General features: G+C 46.1%; 1 protein-coding gene across 1 annotated transcript in view; it reads right to left on the reverse strand.

Moving 5' to 3' along the window:
• Positions 1-19,513, reverse strand: part of PAX2 (paired box 2) — an 84,065-nt gene that overhangs the window by 44,842 nt on the left and 19,710 nt on the right. The window contains exons 3-4 of the mRNA XM_055720799.1: positions 8,919-9,004; positions 6,717-6,836 (exon numbers count right to left, since the gene is read on the reverse strand). Of these exons, the coding sequence (XP_055576774.1) occupies positions 6,717-6,836; positions 8,919-9,004 (206 nt within the window). The remainder of the gene's footprint in view (positions 1-6,716; positions 6,837-8,918; positions 9,005-19,513) is intronic.

The raw sequence follows: 19,513 nt of genomic DNA on the forward strand, positions 1-19,513 counted from the left end.
ACAAATACACAAGCAGAGACGCACACAAATACAGCTGAAGCCAGACCAGCTTGTCTTCAGATAGTACCAAACCTGTCAAACTAAGCAGCACTATAAGCTTCAGAAGCAGAGCATTGTGCCCAAACTGCTTTCTGTGATGTAAGCTGTTAACTCTCCCTTACCTGAAGTCCTCTTGAGCAACGCGTACCCCCCACACTCCCAGGGTGTGTGCGGACACACACACACGCACACCCACTGTTCCTTTTGCTTACAGGCTGACCTCCAGACGCATGGAGCATCAGCCCTCATTTCTGACAGTGCTGTGCTACTTATTCATTGTCCTCTCCTTTATCCAGCTTCCCCCTCCTCTTTTTCCACACATACTCTCCCTTTTCTGACCATCCTCCTGCAGTTTTATTTAAAGAGGTGCAGGATCAGTAGCAGGCACTTTTTTTATGTCCTGCCGCTAAGTCTCACCAGCTAGAGACCCTCAGGAGGGAGAAGTGGGTGGCTGCTGAGAATAAACTCCCTCTTCAGTTTACATTTTCATCTACAGTGGCAGGGAGTGTTACCTACACTTGTGTGTATAGACACAATGCACCTGGACATCCCCTGTGACCACGGCTGTTTGCAGTGATACGCCACTGCTGCAAGCTGGCAGCCACTGGAAACTCTGCCACACTGCATGGAACAGGGAAGGCAGGTGGAAGACACTGCAAGAGTGTCTCCAGAAACTGCTCATTCCACTAGCACAGCCATAAACTGCTGAGTGCACGCCCCACAGCTCTGTGCGATGGTTGGAACATGGAGTCAGCACCCAAGGCAATGTACCTGCATGTGTCTCCAGTGTCACTAAGACTATTGCTGACCTGCAATAAAGTAATCGTATAGCACAACACAAAGCACATCAGCTGTGGTGACAAGAAATCACAGCATGAAATGATGCAGCCACACCACAGACTGTGTGGTTGTGTCACTTGGAGGGGTCCAAACTCACTCTGTTGTCTTCAGCAACACAACGGCTTTGGGAGAACAGGTACACCTGACACGCCCAGAGGTGAACGTACATCAGATGCCATGATACAGTCAAGTGGAATGACTCACTTGTACTCTTGGCAAATGTATGCAGGCAGCATAGGAAAATGAATGCATTTCCCTACAGGACAGTTAAGGGCTAGACCTCTCCGCACTAGAACAACTACAGCGCTGGTAAAGCATCATCATACTGCAGATGCCAGCATAAGCGTGCTGTATGTCCTGAAACAACCCCAGTATGCTGTGGCACAATACAGTCCTATGTTGTGAAAATACACAATTCTCAACACAGTGCTGCAGTGACATAGCCATATTGACTTCACCCTCGTGGCCAGGTGACAGTCAGTTGTCAATCAACACATTACATCAGCTGCAGTAACAACTCTGTGAATTGCAGTGACAGTACAGTACAGCCTGCACCAGTGTACCAACAATCACCACATTGAAACAACCTCACCGCATGCAGCGATGCAGACACACCACCAGAAACAATTCACAGCCGCCTCTGTGAAGGGTGTAACGGCCTTGAGTGTAACAGGGCAGCGTAGCAAGCAGTGATACACTCCATCTCATCAGTGGTGTCACCGACCCACAACCTATAGTGGTACAGTTACAACAACATGATAACCACAGCCACACTGCCAGCAAACACATATTGATGCCACTGACAATGACACAAAGTCACTTGAGATGTCACAACTACATCTGCCAAATTATATTATCGCCACTGTGAACCACACAAATGGGATCATACTTGCAGTGGCACATCCAGCTGCTGTGTATCTGCTCAAAAACACAGACCCTATTAAACACATTGCACATCTCTCCTCTCTGCACTACTTTCCACTTAAACAATTGAGTTCACAATTTTCTTCAAGACAGTCTATGTCCTGGGGCAGTATCTAAAAAAAACAGCTCTCAGGACTGGGAGTGTTGCAGATCTCCCTGCCTCACACTCCACCCAACGGAGGAGGTTCTGCTTTCCCAGTAGGAAAATGAGATCATGGCCAGGTAGGAAAAGCCCAAACTGAACACTGTCAAAACCCTGCCCTGCAGTCAGCATCCTCCCATTTGGAGGGAAGGAAAAGAAAGCTACCTGTAATAAAAGCAATGCTTCTCAGTAGAGGGTATTGTGGTAGTAACAGAAAATTATGCGGAAGGGCAGTGATGCTGAAAGTCCTGCAGCTACGGGACTGACAGTGTAAATGCTCCTAGTGCTAGCAGGCAGCACCCTGTTCTCCATAGCTGAACCCCATTTTGAAGAGTACAGTGAACCACCTGGGCTGACACAGCTAACACTCTTTGCAAAATGCCACCAGACCTGCCAAAATTTTGGTGACTCTACTGTCCCCCTGCACTGATGCAGCCCTGCATCACTCACTTCAATGTAAATTACTCTAATCATCAAAATGACAGGTGAAGAAAGGAAAGGAGGAACTTCTGCCTTCTCAGGTTTGCTCCCCCATCTCTGCTGGGGATTCCTTTACTGCAAACAGCCCGAGTATTATTGCCATTTACAGTAGCAATCACTCCGTCCCCTCCTCTCCCACAAACCTGCTGCTGATATTAGCACTGATCATACTAACAAGCCTGTGGGTTTTATTACAACTGATACTAATAATACCGGACACATTACGTCTGCTTCTGCCAATGGCAGGCTGCAGATATGATCCCTGCTAATGTCGATAATACTGGGGGATATTATCTCTGCCATTGTCGGCATGGCAGGTATTATTGCCGGTAATGCTGTCAAATACTGCAGATACTGCCAAGGACCAAGATTAGTAATGCTGAGAATGTTACAGCACAAGCCTCACTGGAAGATGAATCCCAAGTGAGAGTTTGTGTCTATAGAAGTCTGTGTTCTGCTATGGAGAGAAAGAGCCATCTCTAATGAGAGTGGTTTTGTAAAAATCCCAAAAATTTCACCCAGCTGGAGATGCTGTGGCATGCAGGGAGCAGTTTGAAATACTGTTTTCTTACTACCCAATTATCTGTTTATCTGTCCCTCCATCCATCTATCTATCTATCTGTCCTTCCTATCCTCCCCATCTCTCTCTTTTTCTCCTTATACATTGCTCAAGACTACAAGCATGAGTGAGACCTATTTCTTGTTAGTGCCTCTGGGTCACCCCAATTCTCATCCTTTCAGCTATCAATTGGGGGTTATGGAACAACAGAAATATTTGTGTATTACTTTTCCCCTTTATCCTTCTGGACTTCTTATTGCTGCTGCTTAGTCTGACAATGACCCTGCTGAGCTTGGCCTGCCATCACAGCATGGTACAACATTAGGATCGTGCAGAGCCAGGAATTCCTGTTTCCAGCTGCAGCACGATACTGCAAGACCCTCAGTGGTCTTGGGAAAGTCATTACATGCTCCAGGGACACTTCTGCCTCTGGAAGATGGTGGACGTAAGTGGTGGAGAAGGTCAGAGTGAAATTACAGCAACATTGGCAGTGCCTGCAGACTGCAAGAAATGGCATCCACAAGTGGAGGTGAACTTTTTTTAGCCAATTTATTTAAAAAATCAGAGGACACCAACTCTGCTTTGTCTAATCTGTCATGGAAGCCAGAGGGTTTACAATCACTGACCAAAAACTGAAATAAAAGGAATACATGGTCTTAACAAGACAAATCCTGACCATCCTTCCTAGGCACTCACCTGAGGAAGACACAGTGAGTTTTGAGGAAAGACTTGTGATCTCACAGTTCCTTGTTGTGACTAGTAGACAGTCAGAGCTACCTCCCTGCCAGCTCACTCTCAATGCCGTGGTCATCCCAGGCCACCCTCGAAGTTGCAGCCAGCACATTTGATAGTTTGGGATTTCCCCTCTTCCCTCTAATGCCTTGTGAGGGGCACACCTCACTGTCAGCATCCATCGCTAAGCCCACCTCATGCATCTGTCTGGCTCCTTCTGTCCAACTCGGGAGTTCTGCTACATCATCTTGACACATAATTATCTCTCCTCTTCTTAATCATCTGTGCTACTGTCTAATGTAAGCACCAGCTGCAGCAAGGAGGACCTGGGGGAGGGGGTGTGCTCCTCTGTCTTTCTCCCACCCTGTTCCCCCCAGCCATCACAGAGGTTGCCAACAAGGTTTTCAGAACTGGGGATTCAGGAGCAGCTTGGTACTTCCCCCCCTTCTGCTTAACTGCATTCCTCATAGAGGAATCCTTGCAGCAGAGCTGGTCCAACAGAGCGGAAAGCAAGAGCAAGCAATGCTGCTGCTTCTGTCTCCTTTAGGGAAGATCCACCCGCAAAATGCTGGGAAAGTAGATGTGCATTGGGAGCTCATAAGGGCTTTTCAACGCAAGAATAAACCCTGCAGTGAAGAAACTGCAACAGAGCAGTGCTTAGAAGCTCTGGGAAATACTGAGAAGGTGTATGCATACAGCATGAGCGTGAAAGAGGTACCTGCACTGGATTTCTTGCCAGGCTTTCCTAATCCCCATCTCAGCTAGCACAATCAGAGCCCTCAGAGCTACAGGGGAGATTGCCCAGGAGTGAGTGCAGGTTCCCAGCTGTGCAAAACCTCCCCTTGGACCCTTCTAGCCTTGGGACCCAACTCTGCAAAGTGATGATGTCTTTCAGCATTTCTTAAGGCCAGTGTGAGCCCAGATAACTCAACTCTTGGCTAGGGGTCCCATGCAAGGTTTCTCTGGGACAGCACAACATCTCCCTGCAGCATCTATCTGGGGTGGCAGGATGAAGGCTGTTCTCTAAGGCAGTTGCAGCAGTGTGATGTAACTGCCATCTAAAACTCTGAAAGCTAAAGGCAAGCAACATCTCCAGGTCTGTTTGGTACCTTTTTCATTCCTAGTGGGATATGTGGGCTCTTGTCCAGCAGTAGGGAGTCACAGAGTGTTGCTTGCTCTTCATAAATCAAATCTGGGATGAATTAAGGACAGACACAGGGAGTTGTTCTTACTGTCAGTGTATCATTGTGAAGTGTCAGAGTCTTAGATTGTGACTTGGTTGTTTCTGCATTTAGTTGTACCGCTCAAAAAAAGCTCTGGTTCTGAGGCTGGAGGTGACTGCGTGGCTGCACCTAAAGTGGGATGATCTTTCCAGGTATTTGGAAAGAACAGCTGCTAAAGCCAGACTGAACTGCTTCATTTCAAAATGAGGTATGGAGGCACCATATTGAGAGCTGGTGGTCACTGTGCTAGACGGTATGAGAACAGGGGTTCACAAAACCCCCAAATAACTGCCAAGAGATTAGCACAACCACTAGAGAAACTTGTCACTCAGTTTGAAATGTTGCTATTTCCTATATATGTAGTGATGGGAAATGCTGGAGGGGTTTGCAATGTTTGCACCCTCTTATTCCTGACATTTTTTGACTTTGAGGCATTGACTCAGCCCTTCGATTGTGACACTTTTCTCTTAGCTGGGCCCTACTGCCATCTAGCTGGGAAGTGGATCTTCCTCTGGGGCCTGATCCAATTTCCAATGACATCACAAAAATCTTCCCATTTGCTTCAGTAGGAGCTGGATTGGGTTCTTACCTCTAGTTCTACTTTGTATTAGGGAGAAGGGGGTCATGATGACTGCCTTTTTTTCATGGGGTTATTATGTTCATTTGGATCAGCAACTTAACAGATGTGAACCTCACCAGAACCAATACTGAGAAAATTACTAGCAAAACCCCAAAATACAGCATCTCTCTCCGAAGAGCTTTCTCTTCTTGCCACGTATCGCAGAGAACCCTCACATTCTCTTGCACCGCACAGGTGTGGGGTTATAGCACACACAGCACACTGAGCCACCGGTACTGCTAAGAGGTCCCTCCACGCAACAGACAACAGCGGGAAACAACATACTGAAGGCAGAGCTGAACCAAACAAAGTGGTCAGGCACTACTCTTACGAAAAGTTCACCTCCTGGCCCTCAGTTTTTTAATGCATCAAATTAAAAGAGCAAGACTTTAGGAAAAAAGTTTACAAAGCCACCACAAGAGCACCAAGACCTTACCCACCCCTCCTGACTCAGTCTGTCTAGACCTGGGACTCCAGCTGTTGGCTTATTTCAGGATTTACTTTGCCCTGAGTCCTTCCCAGCAGGTAGGAAGGAAAAGGAAATAGCTTAATCCTAATTCTTTAGAGCCCTAGCAAAGGCTTGGATAACAGCCTTAGGGCCACAGTACTCAGAGGCCTCCTGTTCTGCTTTCAGACTGTTGCAAGCGTGGCAGTTCTGCTGTGGTAGATGCTACCCATAGAAAACTGGGCCCTTATGAGCACCAGCTAATGTAGCTCATGGCACGTCACAGGGCAGGAACTTGTTTGCAAGGGGAATGAAAGATAACTCCCACATTGCTGGTGCTTCTCCGAGATGGCATTTTGTTTGAAAACGAGTGAGTCGGGGAAACCACGTTTACCCGCAGTTCAAAGTCCGGGCACCTGCTGGCACCTGGGGAGTTCAGTTCCAGCCGTTTCCAGCAGTGAATGAACTTGGGATCAGCTCCAGCAATGGAGACGGCTCTCTGCCTGCCGAGCAGATGTCTGGAGACGCAGCCTGTCATGAAAGGGCCTCGGAAGAAGAGCATTCCAAGCCAGCAGGGCAGTAGCGGGGAACGGGTCTCTGTTGCTAAAACTGATCTAGCCCCTGGAGCAGCTGCAAACCTTGGCCTGAAATTGGAGCCTGTACATGGGGACAAAGAATATAAAAGGGAGGATGAGCTTCTCCCCTCCCCCTACCTTCATCACGTTTCCTCTTCTCGCCATTCGACCGAGGAATCCCCAGGATCCCGTTAATGGAGTAAGAGCCCACTGGATCATTGGAGGCACTGGAGACGGGAGGGGATGCTGTGCTGGGCACTGGACAAAAGGAAAAGGGAAAAAGGGCCATGAGGAGAGCAGCACAGCACTCAGGGATCCCCCAGCTGAAAGCTACACATGCCACCAGTCGCATAGGAAAGCCTGGGCGCTAAGCAGACTCCAGTCCCTCGCACTGAAGGACTCATACTCACTCTACTGCTAATGTTGCTGCATCCCAGCTTTGCCAGTCCATTCTTATACCGTAGCTCCTCAGCCTTCCAGTACAAGGCCATTAATAACAAGCAGGTGTATTCCACCAAGAAGCTAAACCTTGTTGTTATACCCCAGTTCCAATCAGGCTTCCCAGTGCATGCCATGGTAACTGAGTGCAATGCTGCACAGGCCACATTCTCTTGTGACTTCCTAGGCCATCTGTATTTTGCCAGATCATTTCCTCTTAGCATTTTTCCACCAGGAGCACCATGTTCTGTGTTAGCCAGATCAGCCTCTTACATGTCCACCCAAAACACTCGTTGAAAAATTACCTACTTAGCATAGGTTAGAAGAACTTCAGTGTTGGGCACTTCAGCTCCCTACTCGACAAATGGTGAGTCGGTGATACACACTCCGACCCAGATCAGTAACAATCTAGTGTCTTCCTTTGGCACTTGCCAATGTCAACAGGCAGGCTCCTCGTGCCACTCAGGGCTGTCCGAGATTGCTCGTGAGTTTCCAATATATCAGAAATGACACGTCATCCAGATTGGAAATTATCATTTTGTGATAATCGGGGCTTTAGACTATAGAACAAGTAGAGCTATGCATTCCGTAGGCATGCTCATTATGTCCCAGTGTGTCTCTGTAATGGGGAGAACGTCCCGATTCTCTTATAGGCCACTACCCATCATTCAGCTCATAAAGCACTGACATGAAGTAATCAATACGTCCAATACAAGCCTTCCAGGGTGGAGCAGAATCTGTCAACACTATCCAATGTAGACCCACACTTCCCAGTACATCCCAGAGCAATGAGAGACTCCAGCAGCAGCACTCGCAATCGCTATCCCATCTCAGCCAATGCATTCTCTAGACATTGCGCTACTTTTCCAAGAAGGAATAATACCTGCCAATCCATCTGTTGTGGTCAGTGATCCCCAGTCCAGTGAGCAAGTCCAGACTAAAAGGGCATCCAGAAATGCTCTTCCATACTGGCCTGTTAATTCCATTGTGCTCCTGAACACAATTTGTGTACAGGATTATATCTGCCAGCTCTGTCCCCTGCAGACCAGCACTTTCCAGTAAATCCTTGTACAGCAACTGATTCTCAGTAACCAACACAATCTAAGACAGCATCTAAGGCCACAAATAAGCCACTGTATTTCACAGTATCCCAGAATACTGTGTGTTTTTTTCCTGCTCTGAATTGTTAGTGGATAAGCTGTACTAGCAACAGCAGACATATGCACCTTACGGCCCACAGAGTGAAAAGTACCTCATTGCATATCTAGCACAGTACCTTTAAACACAGCAGACCAGGAGACATTTGGTCACTTTATTACAGCCTCCATCTTCTGCTCACCTCGACAAACCCATCTCCCCCAGCAGAAAAGGCATTTTCTCAGTGAAATACACCCATGGGATACCTGACTGCAGAGCTAGAACAATGAAGAACTCAGTTGTGAGGCATCAGGAATACCTTACCCATGTCTGTGTATTACTAGCTCTAAGAAACAGACCAGTTTCAGCAAAGGGAGAGAAGAGAAATTGGGAGAGGGAGGGGAAGAGAGAGTCAGGGTAAGAAGGAGACAAAAGGTGAAGACTGGTTCTTAGACAGGATAGCAGTAAATACTCCTCTCTGGGGAGGTGAAGGGGAGAGCATGACCATGAAATGGATGTTAAGGCAGAATCACTTTGGGCAAACCCCTGCTTTGGGCTGGTTTCTCTGCCATGATTCCCTTCCCTACAATGCAACAAGGGCAACGAAGAACAGAAACCTCTGATTTCTGTTGAGGCTTCTCACACACACACACACTCCTCCCTTTTGCTCTGCTTAGCACCTGCTTCTCAGACTTTGTTCCCTCAACGAAGCTTCATCCTCATTTCCACTTGCCCTGCCACCACCCCTCATGCCGGTCTTCTTACCAATAGTATGTCCTGGTGCAGTCACGCCTGTCCCGCTCCCGTCTGGTGTTGGGTGAAAAGGTTGCTGAACTTTGGTTCTGATGATCCTGGAAAAGAGCAAAACACTTTCAGAACTCAACTGTAACTTCTCTCTGCCTTCACACACCCGTAATCCCGGCTATCGGAACCCGAAGGCCTGATCCGAGCTCTGGGTGCAGCAAAGTGCCGTCATTTGCCTTCTTGTGGTTCTGATTCTACTGTTTCAATGGTCCCATTCCCAACAAGTTGTCCTTGCTGTGCTCTGTCATCTTTTCCCCAAACTTGGGTATTCCCTGCATAACTGTGGTGCTCAGTGAGTGAGGTAGGATCTCCTGTGTGTTAGCAACTGCAGTATCGTTTATGACCTAATCTGCCAGCATGATCACAAGGCAGGCTTTGCAGCTAGTAGAGCCACTGTGGGATTTACAAACGGTGTAGATTTAATTTTGTTGTGTACTGAAAAAATACCTTTCTGGCATAGAACTGAAGGCTTTGTACTGATAGAAGGCTTTGCCAAAGCCCTTGCCCTTGATAAATGAGAAGGTGGGAGCAGAAGGTTCCTGTAGGAAGTGGTGATGGGATACAGATCACCAGGAAAAAGAAGCCCCAACAAAGAGGGCAAAAATTGGTGTTTATCAGGTGGTGAATGAACACAGCACGGGAACTCAAAAAGATGTCTCCGTGAATGCCACAGAGCTCATAATGCAGCTCAGAATTAAAATAAACTGAACTGCCAGTGCTCTGTTTCTCGTTACATGAAATCTTTCACCTTTGTGTCAGTGGTTTAAATCCAGCTGAGGTCAGCGGTGAAGGTAAATCACTAGCACCTAGTGCCTGGCTGGCAAGGTCCCTGCCTGCTGGCGGGTGCTGGGTATCTGTGACCCAGGGACGACTGTCTCAGCAAGGAACTCTGTGAATAAGCCATGACCTATGGAGGCCAGATTCCTTTCTGACATTAAAATGAGCCTTTCCAATTAGGGTGAAGAGTGCAGATGCTCTTCAGCCTGAGTTTCTGGAACTCTCAGCCCTGCATTATATTAGCTTTAACTTCTTCCAAAAAATCTTTCCAGAAAGTGAAAGCAAATAATGCATTCTCCCTGCCCACCCGAGATCTTCCCTTAAAGATTCGTTCTGTAGAATAAGTTGGCAAAACTTCAAAGAGTGAGTGTCTGGCTGGTGAGCGGTATGGCATGGATAGAGATAAGCAGAGGCAGTGAGAAGGCATGTTTTAAAAAGCACAACTCCTGAGAGTGAAATCTTTTTAGGAAAAGAAAGGTATTTCAGAGCGCTGTCACCTCAGCAAGTTAGGAAACTCCGATACACACGTGATGAAGCCTAGGCAGTAGCTGGAAGTGACAGAGAGGCTGCTTGGGACATAGCTGGAGGCAGGGAATGGCAAGGTTCTAGCTGGGGATGGAGATCCAGATCTTCACCCCATACAGCTCAGCAGTACCAGGGGCCCTACTCCTTAGCTGCTGAGGAGCTCAGAAGGTGTCCGAGGGCCTCAGGGCCAGATTCTGAGGTCTTGCTTATTTGCACTAGCTGAGGAGCTGATCTGAGAAGTCTGTGCTAGGGCAAATAATACAACTTTTTTCTTTTCTGTTTTTCTCTTTTCTTTCCTCTCCTCTCACATTCCCCCTAAAACCCCCTGAAGTGCCACTCTGGTTGTGTGAGTTTATTGATTTCCCCCAGCCCAGAGAAACAGAAAGAGGGGATGGGGTGCAGGCAAAGGGATGGAAATAGAAAGCTATAAATTATTTGTGACAGGAAAGCAATAGTGCCAGAGTGCTGAGCACAAGTCCCGTGTCACTATTAGATTCCTTTTAGCCTGATGACACTGTAAAAGAGGTTAAGTGTCTGATGGAATCGTACACCTTGGGGGCAGGGGCAGTCCAGGAGCAGAACAAGCCACAGAGAGCAGGTATATCAATTCTCCAGGCCAATAATATTCCCCTCATTGATCGCAACACAAAGTTCAAAAATCTCATTATAGCCAGGCAAACCTGCAACTTTTTAAAAATCAATAGAGTGATATAATGTATGTATACTTTGTATAAATGTATCTATCCATCCATCCATCCGTCCGTCTGTCTATCCAAAATCTGCCTGAAGGTGTCTAAGTTAACCTACACATTATACTGTGTTACGTTCTATTGTAGTGTAGCATAGTGAATGGATTAGAAGATTATCCCTGCAGCCTTAGATGACATATTATAAAAAATCCTGTTAGCAGTGAGGTGACATCAGACGGTTCTATTCATATGGAGATATGACATCAGATTTTCCATCCGTACTGGGAGGTGGCATCAGACAGCTCAGCTTCTAGTGAGGGGAACCATAAGATGAGCCTAATTATACTGAGATGGCCGATCAGGCTGTGCTGAACCACGCTGCATGAAAATTGCGAAGTTTCAAAAAGCCTTTTAGAGTGAAACCAGCCTGTGAAACAATGGCAGTATAAAATGCCTGTCCATAATGCTTCAAAAACCCCGGCAAAGGATGAAGAGGAAGGTTCAATTTCCTTCCCTGTTCAGTTCATGGTCTCTTGGCTAAGAATGCCAGTCACTGCCAGTTGTGACTGTGATTACTGAGATGTGTCCAGTGGGAACTGGAATGAGACTCACCAGCTCATTTCACCAAGTAGCCGTCAGCTGCTAATGATTTTTGGTCACTACCAACCAGGGCCAGATTTCAGCTGGTGACCCAGGGGTGAAAGGCTCTGTTCAAAAACGTTCCCCTCCTAAGAACGAAACTGGTTTTATGTCAAGGGAAAGCGCTTGGAAATGGTGAGCAAAGAGGAGCAGTTCTGGTTGTGCAGCCTCCAGTGGCCTGGGTCAGATAATTCTTGGTATCAAATGAACAGCAAACCTAACGAGGCCTCAGGCAGAAGGTTGTTTCCTATGGCTAAAAGAAGAGGCAGGTTTTGAAGAGGCTCTGCCCAGGAGTGCTCCTTTGTCCTGCAGTCATGGCCGAACTCTAGTGCGTAAGTAAAGAGGAGAAATCTCAGGGCCCTGATGCTCAGCATGGAACACGGCAGTGTGTCCCCCGGGGCTGAAGCATTTAGGGATAGTGACAAACAGCAGGATAGCTAGGCATTGCTGTTGCTGCTTTAAGAGGCTTTGAGTGAGGCTGTCCTACACGAGACCACCTAATGAAACAGCAAATGAGAGATGAACAGGGCTGACCTGGTCCTGTAGCAACAGATACAGCATAATAATGCTGCCTTTAAACTTCAGGATTGCTGAAAGCTTCACACCCTTACCCGAGACTAAAATACGCACTAAGCCAGCTCTGCTGCCTCAAACCCAGGATTTCTGGATTACTGCTGTGTAAGAGGGAGCAAAACCTTGACCACCTCTTGCTGCCTCTGATGGCTTGTTCTTGCCTCTAGACACTGGAGAAAAAACAAGCTTTTTTGCAGAACACTTCCTCAGCCCTTCCCAAAAGCAGAAGGGTCACAAATCCTGGCACACCAGTCAGCAGTGCTGATTTCTCGAAGTAAGCACCAATATTTTCAAACGCCTTTCTTTCCTCCAGAAGAAATTGTCACTTTGGACTAAATTCATCCCTGCTGTAATTCCATCACAGTCAGTGACTCCAGTAACAGTGTCTGCGTTTAATTAGGGGCATAAACTGGTATTTACTGTAAATTCCCATTTTTCATTTTCCAGTGGGAGGTTTTTGCACAAGTTGTCTACTTTGAGTTTCAGAGAATATACACAGATTTAATACATAACCTTCTGAAGTTTCAGCAACAGGACATTTATAGATCTTTGATTGCAGTAAAGCAACTGAACTTCATTTCACAATCTGAATTTAATACGCGATATTATCTTAAGTAATGGCATGTAATGTCATTGCAGTACGTAGTACTGTACTGTGAATTACACATCCATTCCTGGAATTCATGAGTTTTACCATAGCTGGCTTGTAGTAACTCTTTTCTAGAGTTAATACCACATACAGCTCCAGCTGAAACCAACTGCCTGTTTCCAAATGCCTTTGACTTTCTTAAACGTTCAGCATCAGATCGTGAATTTCTGATGTTTGATTTCTATTTCATTATTTTCAGCTGGTTTAATGCAATTCCTTTTGCTGGTTCTGAATACAGATGGACAGGCAAAAATCATCTCTCCCAGTATGACAGTTGTAAGAAGCACTAATCAAATTTGGTCAAGAATGTAGAAAGAAATATTAGAAGCTAAAATTAGCTGAGACATAGTCCTGTCTGAGAAACAGAACTTTCTTCTATTCCTTGTAAATTCATGTCCAGAAATTATTTGCTAAAAAAATGACAGCTCACAGGGAACGTCCCTTGCTTCTCTGACATTTCTATCCAAACTCTCTTCAGGCCTGACATACTCTGTGGTTTCTCCTCTCATACTATTACTGGCAGAGTCATTAGTATCACAAATAGAAAGAATCATACTAGGGCTGATCAGAGGGAGAGGAGGTGGGTCTGACTCCTCTGGAGTCCCAGTCTAGCAATTTTAATCCTGGAAGAACAGACTGAAGTTGCACTAAGGGAAAGAGCTGTGTGTCCTGCTGCCCGGAGGAGACCCTAACAGATTTCGGAAAGCACTGGTATCCTCGCTTTAGTCATACTCCTTTGTCATGGATTATTTTTCAAAGTGGAAGGATACACTCAGCAGAGCACCAAACTCCTTGTAATTGTTTTGGAGTATTCATATTTTAAATGCTCCATATTAGAAGCACATTACAAGGCCCCAGGGTGTGCATTACTGGGCAATTAAAGCGGTTCTTGGAAGGCTAACATTGCGAAGCTTCAGCCTTTTCTCTGCAGTGTGTCCAAGGGAGGCTGTGATGGCCAAGGAACACACACCCTGCTGTGCCACACTGCTTAATTAGTGCAGGGCCGTACTGCTGAGTTGCGGGCTGTGCCGGCGGCAGGGACGAGGCAGGCTGCAGGGGACTCAGTGCAGGGCTAAGCAAGACAGTGATGCCTTCTCTGCATCAGATTGCTCCTACAAAGGGCCTCGTGACCATCCCAGCGATGCTGGCATCAAAGCATGCCTGAGGAAAAGAAGGAGAACATGGGATGGGAAGAGGCAGGTTTGGGCTCCTTGGTGACAGCCCCCATGGAGCCAACAGTATCCCAGCTGCAGACTGGTGCTGAGCAGGCATAAGGATCTCTGAACATGGAAGGAGCTCCAATGGGAGAGAGTCATGTTTCTGTGCATGGGTCAAGGCACATCTGAATTCACAGCTGAGTAAAAGAAAAAGGGGGCGGGGGGGTGAAGGTCTTGTTTGCACCAAGTTCAAAATGGAAAGCAAGCTTCATAGCATGGTGAGGGAAAACAACCAAGGGATTTGGGGATGAAGGATGGGAAATAGAAAGTCTGATAGTTAGAGCCTAATCCGACTTAGGGAAAGGGCTTCAGTTCCTTGCTCTGTCATGGACCTCTCGTCAAGACTTTGGACAAATGGCATTTCTCTCTGTGCTCTGTTTCCTGCCTGAAGTGTGAAGATAGAAGCATTGTCGTGCCACCTGGGGCACAGTGAGGACAGCTGGAAGGAGGAGTGAAGGGCTCAGACTCTGCAATAACAGGGGCCAAGTAAGTGCTTCAGCGAGCTGTAGCACAGTATTGGCTTCATTCCCCTGCTTGAAGCAGAAGTGACATGTACCCTGCTGACAGTGGCTGTACGTGAAGGGAAGGGAGATAGGCAAAGGCAACAGGAGCCGTATTTCAGCTGCACTGGCTTTGGTGATCACGTTTGAATTTGCGGCAGCAGATGCAGTTGGGAAGATGAGAGTGGCAGTTGCCCCCCAAAAGCCACAACATAATTTTCATTAGGATGTGGGGGGGACAAGTAGCTTCTCCTACTGCTCTCAAAATCCACTGCAACACTTGCAGCCCTCAGAACAACAGCTGACATTGGCAGGAGCAGCAGACTCAGCTTCCTTGCTAGCTGGCCTGCGGCTCTGGTGCTCCCTGCCAAGGCAGCAGAATGCCTTCAAACCCTGCCATATTCAGGGGCCACAAGCAATATTCACACATTCAAACTCTCTCCTGTCATGAAAATTGCATTTCCTTCTCCCTACCTTTTGGAATGGGAGAGAGAAGGAGGGTGATCATGTACTATATTAGTATATAAGCACAACTATGAGAGATTAACTTGATTAGATAGATAGATTGACAGTCCCAAAAGGTGCCTGAAGAGGGATTATCTGTTTTCCTGAAGCTTCTAAATAGATGAGAGGTTGAAATGGAGATGCCTTACATATCCCAAAACACAGTCCCAGCCCTCCCTGAGAAAATTTGACCCCTTATCTGCTGTTAATCTGTGTAGGTCTGTCAACTTCACTAGAGCTACGCTGACATCATGCTTGAAGACACAAGGAAGAATGTGCCGCTGTGTTCCAGGTCAGCCTGCTCACTCCAGACCCCAGAGAGAGAAAGCCCAATCCTGCTCTTTTTTCTGACTGCATTTCTTGGCTGCACTCTGCGGAGAGGCAGAATTCACAGCAGCAGTTTTACTATCTGAAGGGCTTAGAGAGGAGCTAGGATTTTTTTTGTTGTTTTAAATCAGTGACCCATGATGACACCATATGGTTTTATTTCATTTAATTTGAGCAAAGCATTAACGTTCAGCTTCTAGCAGATCTCTGCCCATTCCAGTACTGCTGTGCTACACGGTACAAGTCCAGAAGTGAGGAAGAGGGGTGGAAGAAAGGAGAGAAAGGTGAAGATGCCTGCCTTCTGGAAGGGGGGAGATCTGCCAGGCAGCGGGGGCAGCCTGCCAACTCATTCTGCTGAGCAGTAACACACAACTTCATGCCACTGGTACTGATGTGGTTGACAGCAGTCAGCCCCATGTGTATAGGTTGCCTAGCCTGACCTCCCAGAATTTGCTGCATGAAGCTTTAAGAAACATTTTCCCATTCATCCAGGCGGATTTGTGTTAGGGTACAGAACCCACCTGGGAAGCAGAAGGTGTGCTTGAATAGTTGCTGTGCTGTGCAAAGCTGTGCTACAGAGCCATCGGGACCCGGTCTGCCTGCCTTAAAGCTGGCTAAAGTATATCTACATGAGCTGCAGTCAAGCAGTGACTGCAGCATAGAAATGTCCTCAGGCAGGTGTTTCTACTTTTATTACACTCGGTTCACGTTTGGAAGGCTTTCTTCACAGTCAGGAAAGCCAGAAATTCATTAAAATCCAAACATCTAGAAGATGTCATACAGTTTACAAAATATTGGAAGTCAACTTGATCCTGGCTGTAGGTGTTTGACATCTTGGTTTTAAGGTGAATTAAGGAAATCTTAAAGGACAAAAAGAGTTCTGCTCGTCTTGGACGTAGAAACGCAGGCCTGGGAGGAACCACCTGGGTCAATGGGTCATCAAGTCCACATTCTGATATCACAAGCAACCACAGAGCAGATGTTCAACTCACAGCACACTTGAAAGCATCCATCCCAGCAGCTACAGACCTACCATTCCCCTTTTACAAACTCATAATCTCTGCAGCAAAAGACCAAAAGCTTCAAAAACAACAAGCCACAGGAAGAGAGCAGGAGAGAAGCATTGCCAGTGGCTAGGTACCCTTCACTAGCAAGAGGTTTCTGCCATGAAAATGCCCGGAAGGTTTTGAGCTCTTAGGCATTCACCGTTTTCTAAGTGTACACCTACACTGCAATGACTGCAGTACAAAGCGGCATCTTCTGTTCCCTAGGGACTGGCTGGCTTGGGTCCTGCTAGCAGCGTCGCTGCAGCAGCATGGGGCTGGTGTGGGGCACAGCCCCAGGAGCTGCCAGCACACCGGTGACAGCCACGCAACACTGGCCGGAGCTGTCGCAGCAGCAGCTGTGCCAGCAGGTGAGTTAAGGAGACCTACAGAAACACATGGGCTTGCCAAGGTTAAATATCTTAATCTGGAGCATGGGAACTTTTAATTGAAAGCTTTGCTTTGAGCCCATTTCCAGTTATTAAAATTCAGGAGTCTGTGCTGAATTCCTTGTGGACATTCATTTTGATTAACAGAAGACATGTGTGTACTAGGAAAGGAGTCTTGAACTGGGAGGAACCAGATAAATGTAGATAACATTCTCAGCCCTCTTGCAAGTTATGCCATTTTGTGTAAGCCTCAGATCTTGAAGATAAGCAATTATTTCAGCTTTCATTTAATACCGAGGTATTTCTGGCTTTCATAGCTGCAAAGGCCAGGTGGAAGCGGGACCTGGCTGCCTCCCAAGTGGCCAGAACTGGAGGCAAAGGGAAAAAACCCAAATACATTCTCATTTACAGCCTTGTGAATTTTATGCCAGTCTCTTCATTTTGGAGGGTATCGACTCAGGACTTTCTAACTTTTGGTCTCGGCAGGATTGTGTGTTAGCTGTGCATTATCTCTGCGTCCTGCAGAGCTCCACTTGAGTGTGCTGGGTAAGTCAACGATTCCCTTTGAGGGGCGTCGCTGTGTGTGCCTCCCTGGTGTTCGTTGGAGCTGGTGAAAGCTTCATAGCACAACCCTTAGCAGCAGACATTTGCCCAAAATCCAAACTGAAACAGTGCTGGGAATGTGTCAATTTAGATCTAATATTATTTTTACCTTGGGTTTTAAAGAAATCGTGAGAATAATTTAAGTCTTCTCAGAATGGAAAAATTGTTTTTTTCCCGTTAAAATGGCCTGTTTAGGGTGAATGAGAGACTATGCTAAAAAAAAATTTAGAAGAATATATTGAGATTTGATTGAAGTGGCAGGTTCCAACTACACTGAAATACAGCTGTAGAATTTTATCAAAGTTCTGATTCAAAAGCACACTGAGAAGTTGAAAATTTCCACAGAGAACCTGAATCTTTCCCTTCCTGTTCTAGTCCTCACTGCTCTTGGTATTATTTATTCCTTGCTTTATCATACTGCCCCAAGCAGTCAGGCCCAGGTGAGCACTTCAGGGCATGGCTGCTACATCCCAACACAAAGCCGGTGCCCACCTCCATAGCAGGCAGTCTGGTTTTCATATTTACAGGACAAAGCCATCTTTTTGAAATGGAAAGACAAACCTGTAACTGGTAGGCTTGACGTATGCAAGTTACTACCAGGTTTAACCTTTAGAGAGCACGAGCTATATGTTTTGTTTGCTATATGTTTATATATAAACATAAATATATATGTAAACAAATATATATGTTTGCTGTATGTTGTGTATCTGTATTGTGTTTGCAAATACACTACCGTTAGTCCCTTCGTATGTTTTAATTTACCACACAATGTGCGTACTTTGTCTGTCTTTGCCTATAGGTCTGCATTTGTAACTGTGGCTATATGGAGTTAGATGTTTGGGTCTCATATTATATATTCAGACCCCATGAAGAATTAATAAACATTAATTCAACCGTTACAGTTTTTAACGGAGTTTAATGTGCGAATAGGCTGTTCAGACCTGTGGCTTGTAACCATCACCAGCTAGCTGTATGGATGTTTTTGTACAGCACCAAGCACAGTTATTACAAATAAGTTATCACCACCTAGAACTTATCCATAACGAGGCTATAATATCTGTGATGTAATATCTAACATATCTGAATACTGATACATAACTAATGTGGAACCTTGCTGTATGGTAAGACCCATAACCGTGTGTACGTTTGCACAGTTGTGTAAGTTTGTGAGCTATTTCTAAACCGCACAGCTGGCATCCACCCAGTTACCCGCAGAGCTATAGGGCTCTGCAGGCCTTCAGCGACCTTTCATTCCTGCCCTCCTCTGTTACAGTGGCGATGGCTGGTAGCATACACTGGAGTCTTGGGACCCATTTTCCTGGTTCCTGTATAAATACAGTCCCTGTCCATACGAGTTAGCAGTTTAAGGGTTTACCTACACACAGCTGTGCAAAATGACTAATTTGAATTAACTAAATATGTGAAAATTAAAGTGGTCTAGTTAAACTACATTACACCTTTGACTCCCTTGTTTAGAATTAAGGCAGCTTTAGTTTAGCTTAATTCACTCTGGAAATGAAGTAAACTAAATTCAATTTAGGACATTCAAATTTTGAATGAGCATCCAAACAATGTTTTAATGCTTTTAACCAATGCACTTGCAAAGTTAATTCAGATTAAGTTTGTCATTTGCCCCTGTGTAAACACACCTGTTGACTATTCCCTGTCAATGAAACCATCTCAGCTGAGACTCCCTCAACAACTCCGAGCTGACAAACAGCCTCCCCAGAGCAGCAGTTTAAATGATCCCCCCACATGCACAGGTGTTTCCTCATCCCTGCATCCCCATGCAGGCAACTTTTCTCCCCATAAGCTTTAGTGATCTCTAAGACTGATTTGTCCAGAGCTTGGTACATGGAGCCAGGCACTGGCTGGGGTAAACAGAGAAGAGGCACAGCAATTGTTTAACACTGTCTGAAAACCTAGGTTATAAATATTTAATTATTCAAATTTTACAGTTTAGGCTTTTGCTGTGGAATGCTGTATTACAAATTACAACGTATTCTTTCTGAAAATCACAATGTTCTAGAGAATTTTAGTGATTTTATCCACTTCCATTACTTCAAAACATGGTCCCTGTAATCTGAATTAAGTACTTGTTCACCTAATCAATTGGAATAC

The sequence above is a fragment of the Falco cherrug genome, chromosome 9, assembly GCF_023634085.1.
Source record: "Falco cherrug isolate bFalChe1 chromosome 9, bFalChe1.pri, whole genome shotgun sequence".
In the NCBI taxonomy this organism is placed as follows: Eukaryota; Metazoa; Chordata; class Aves; order Falconiformes; family Falconidae; genus Falco; species Falco cherrug.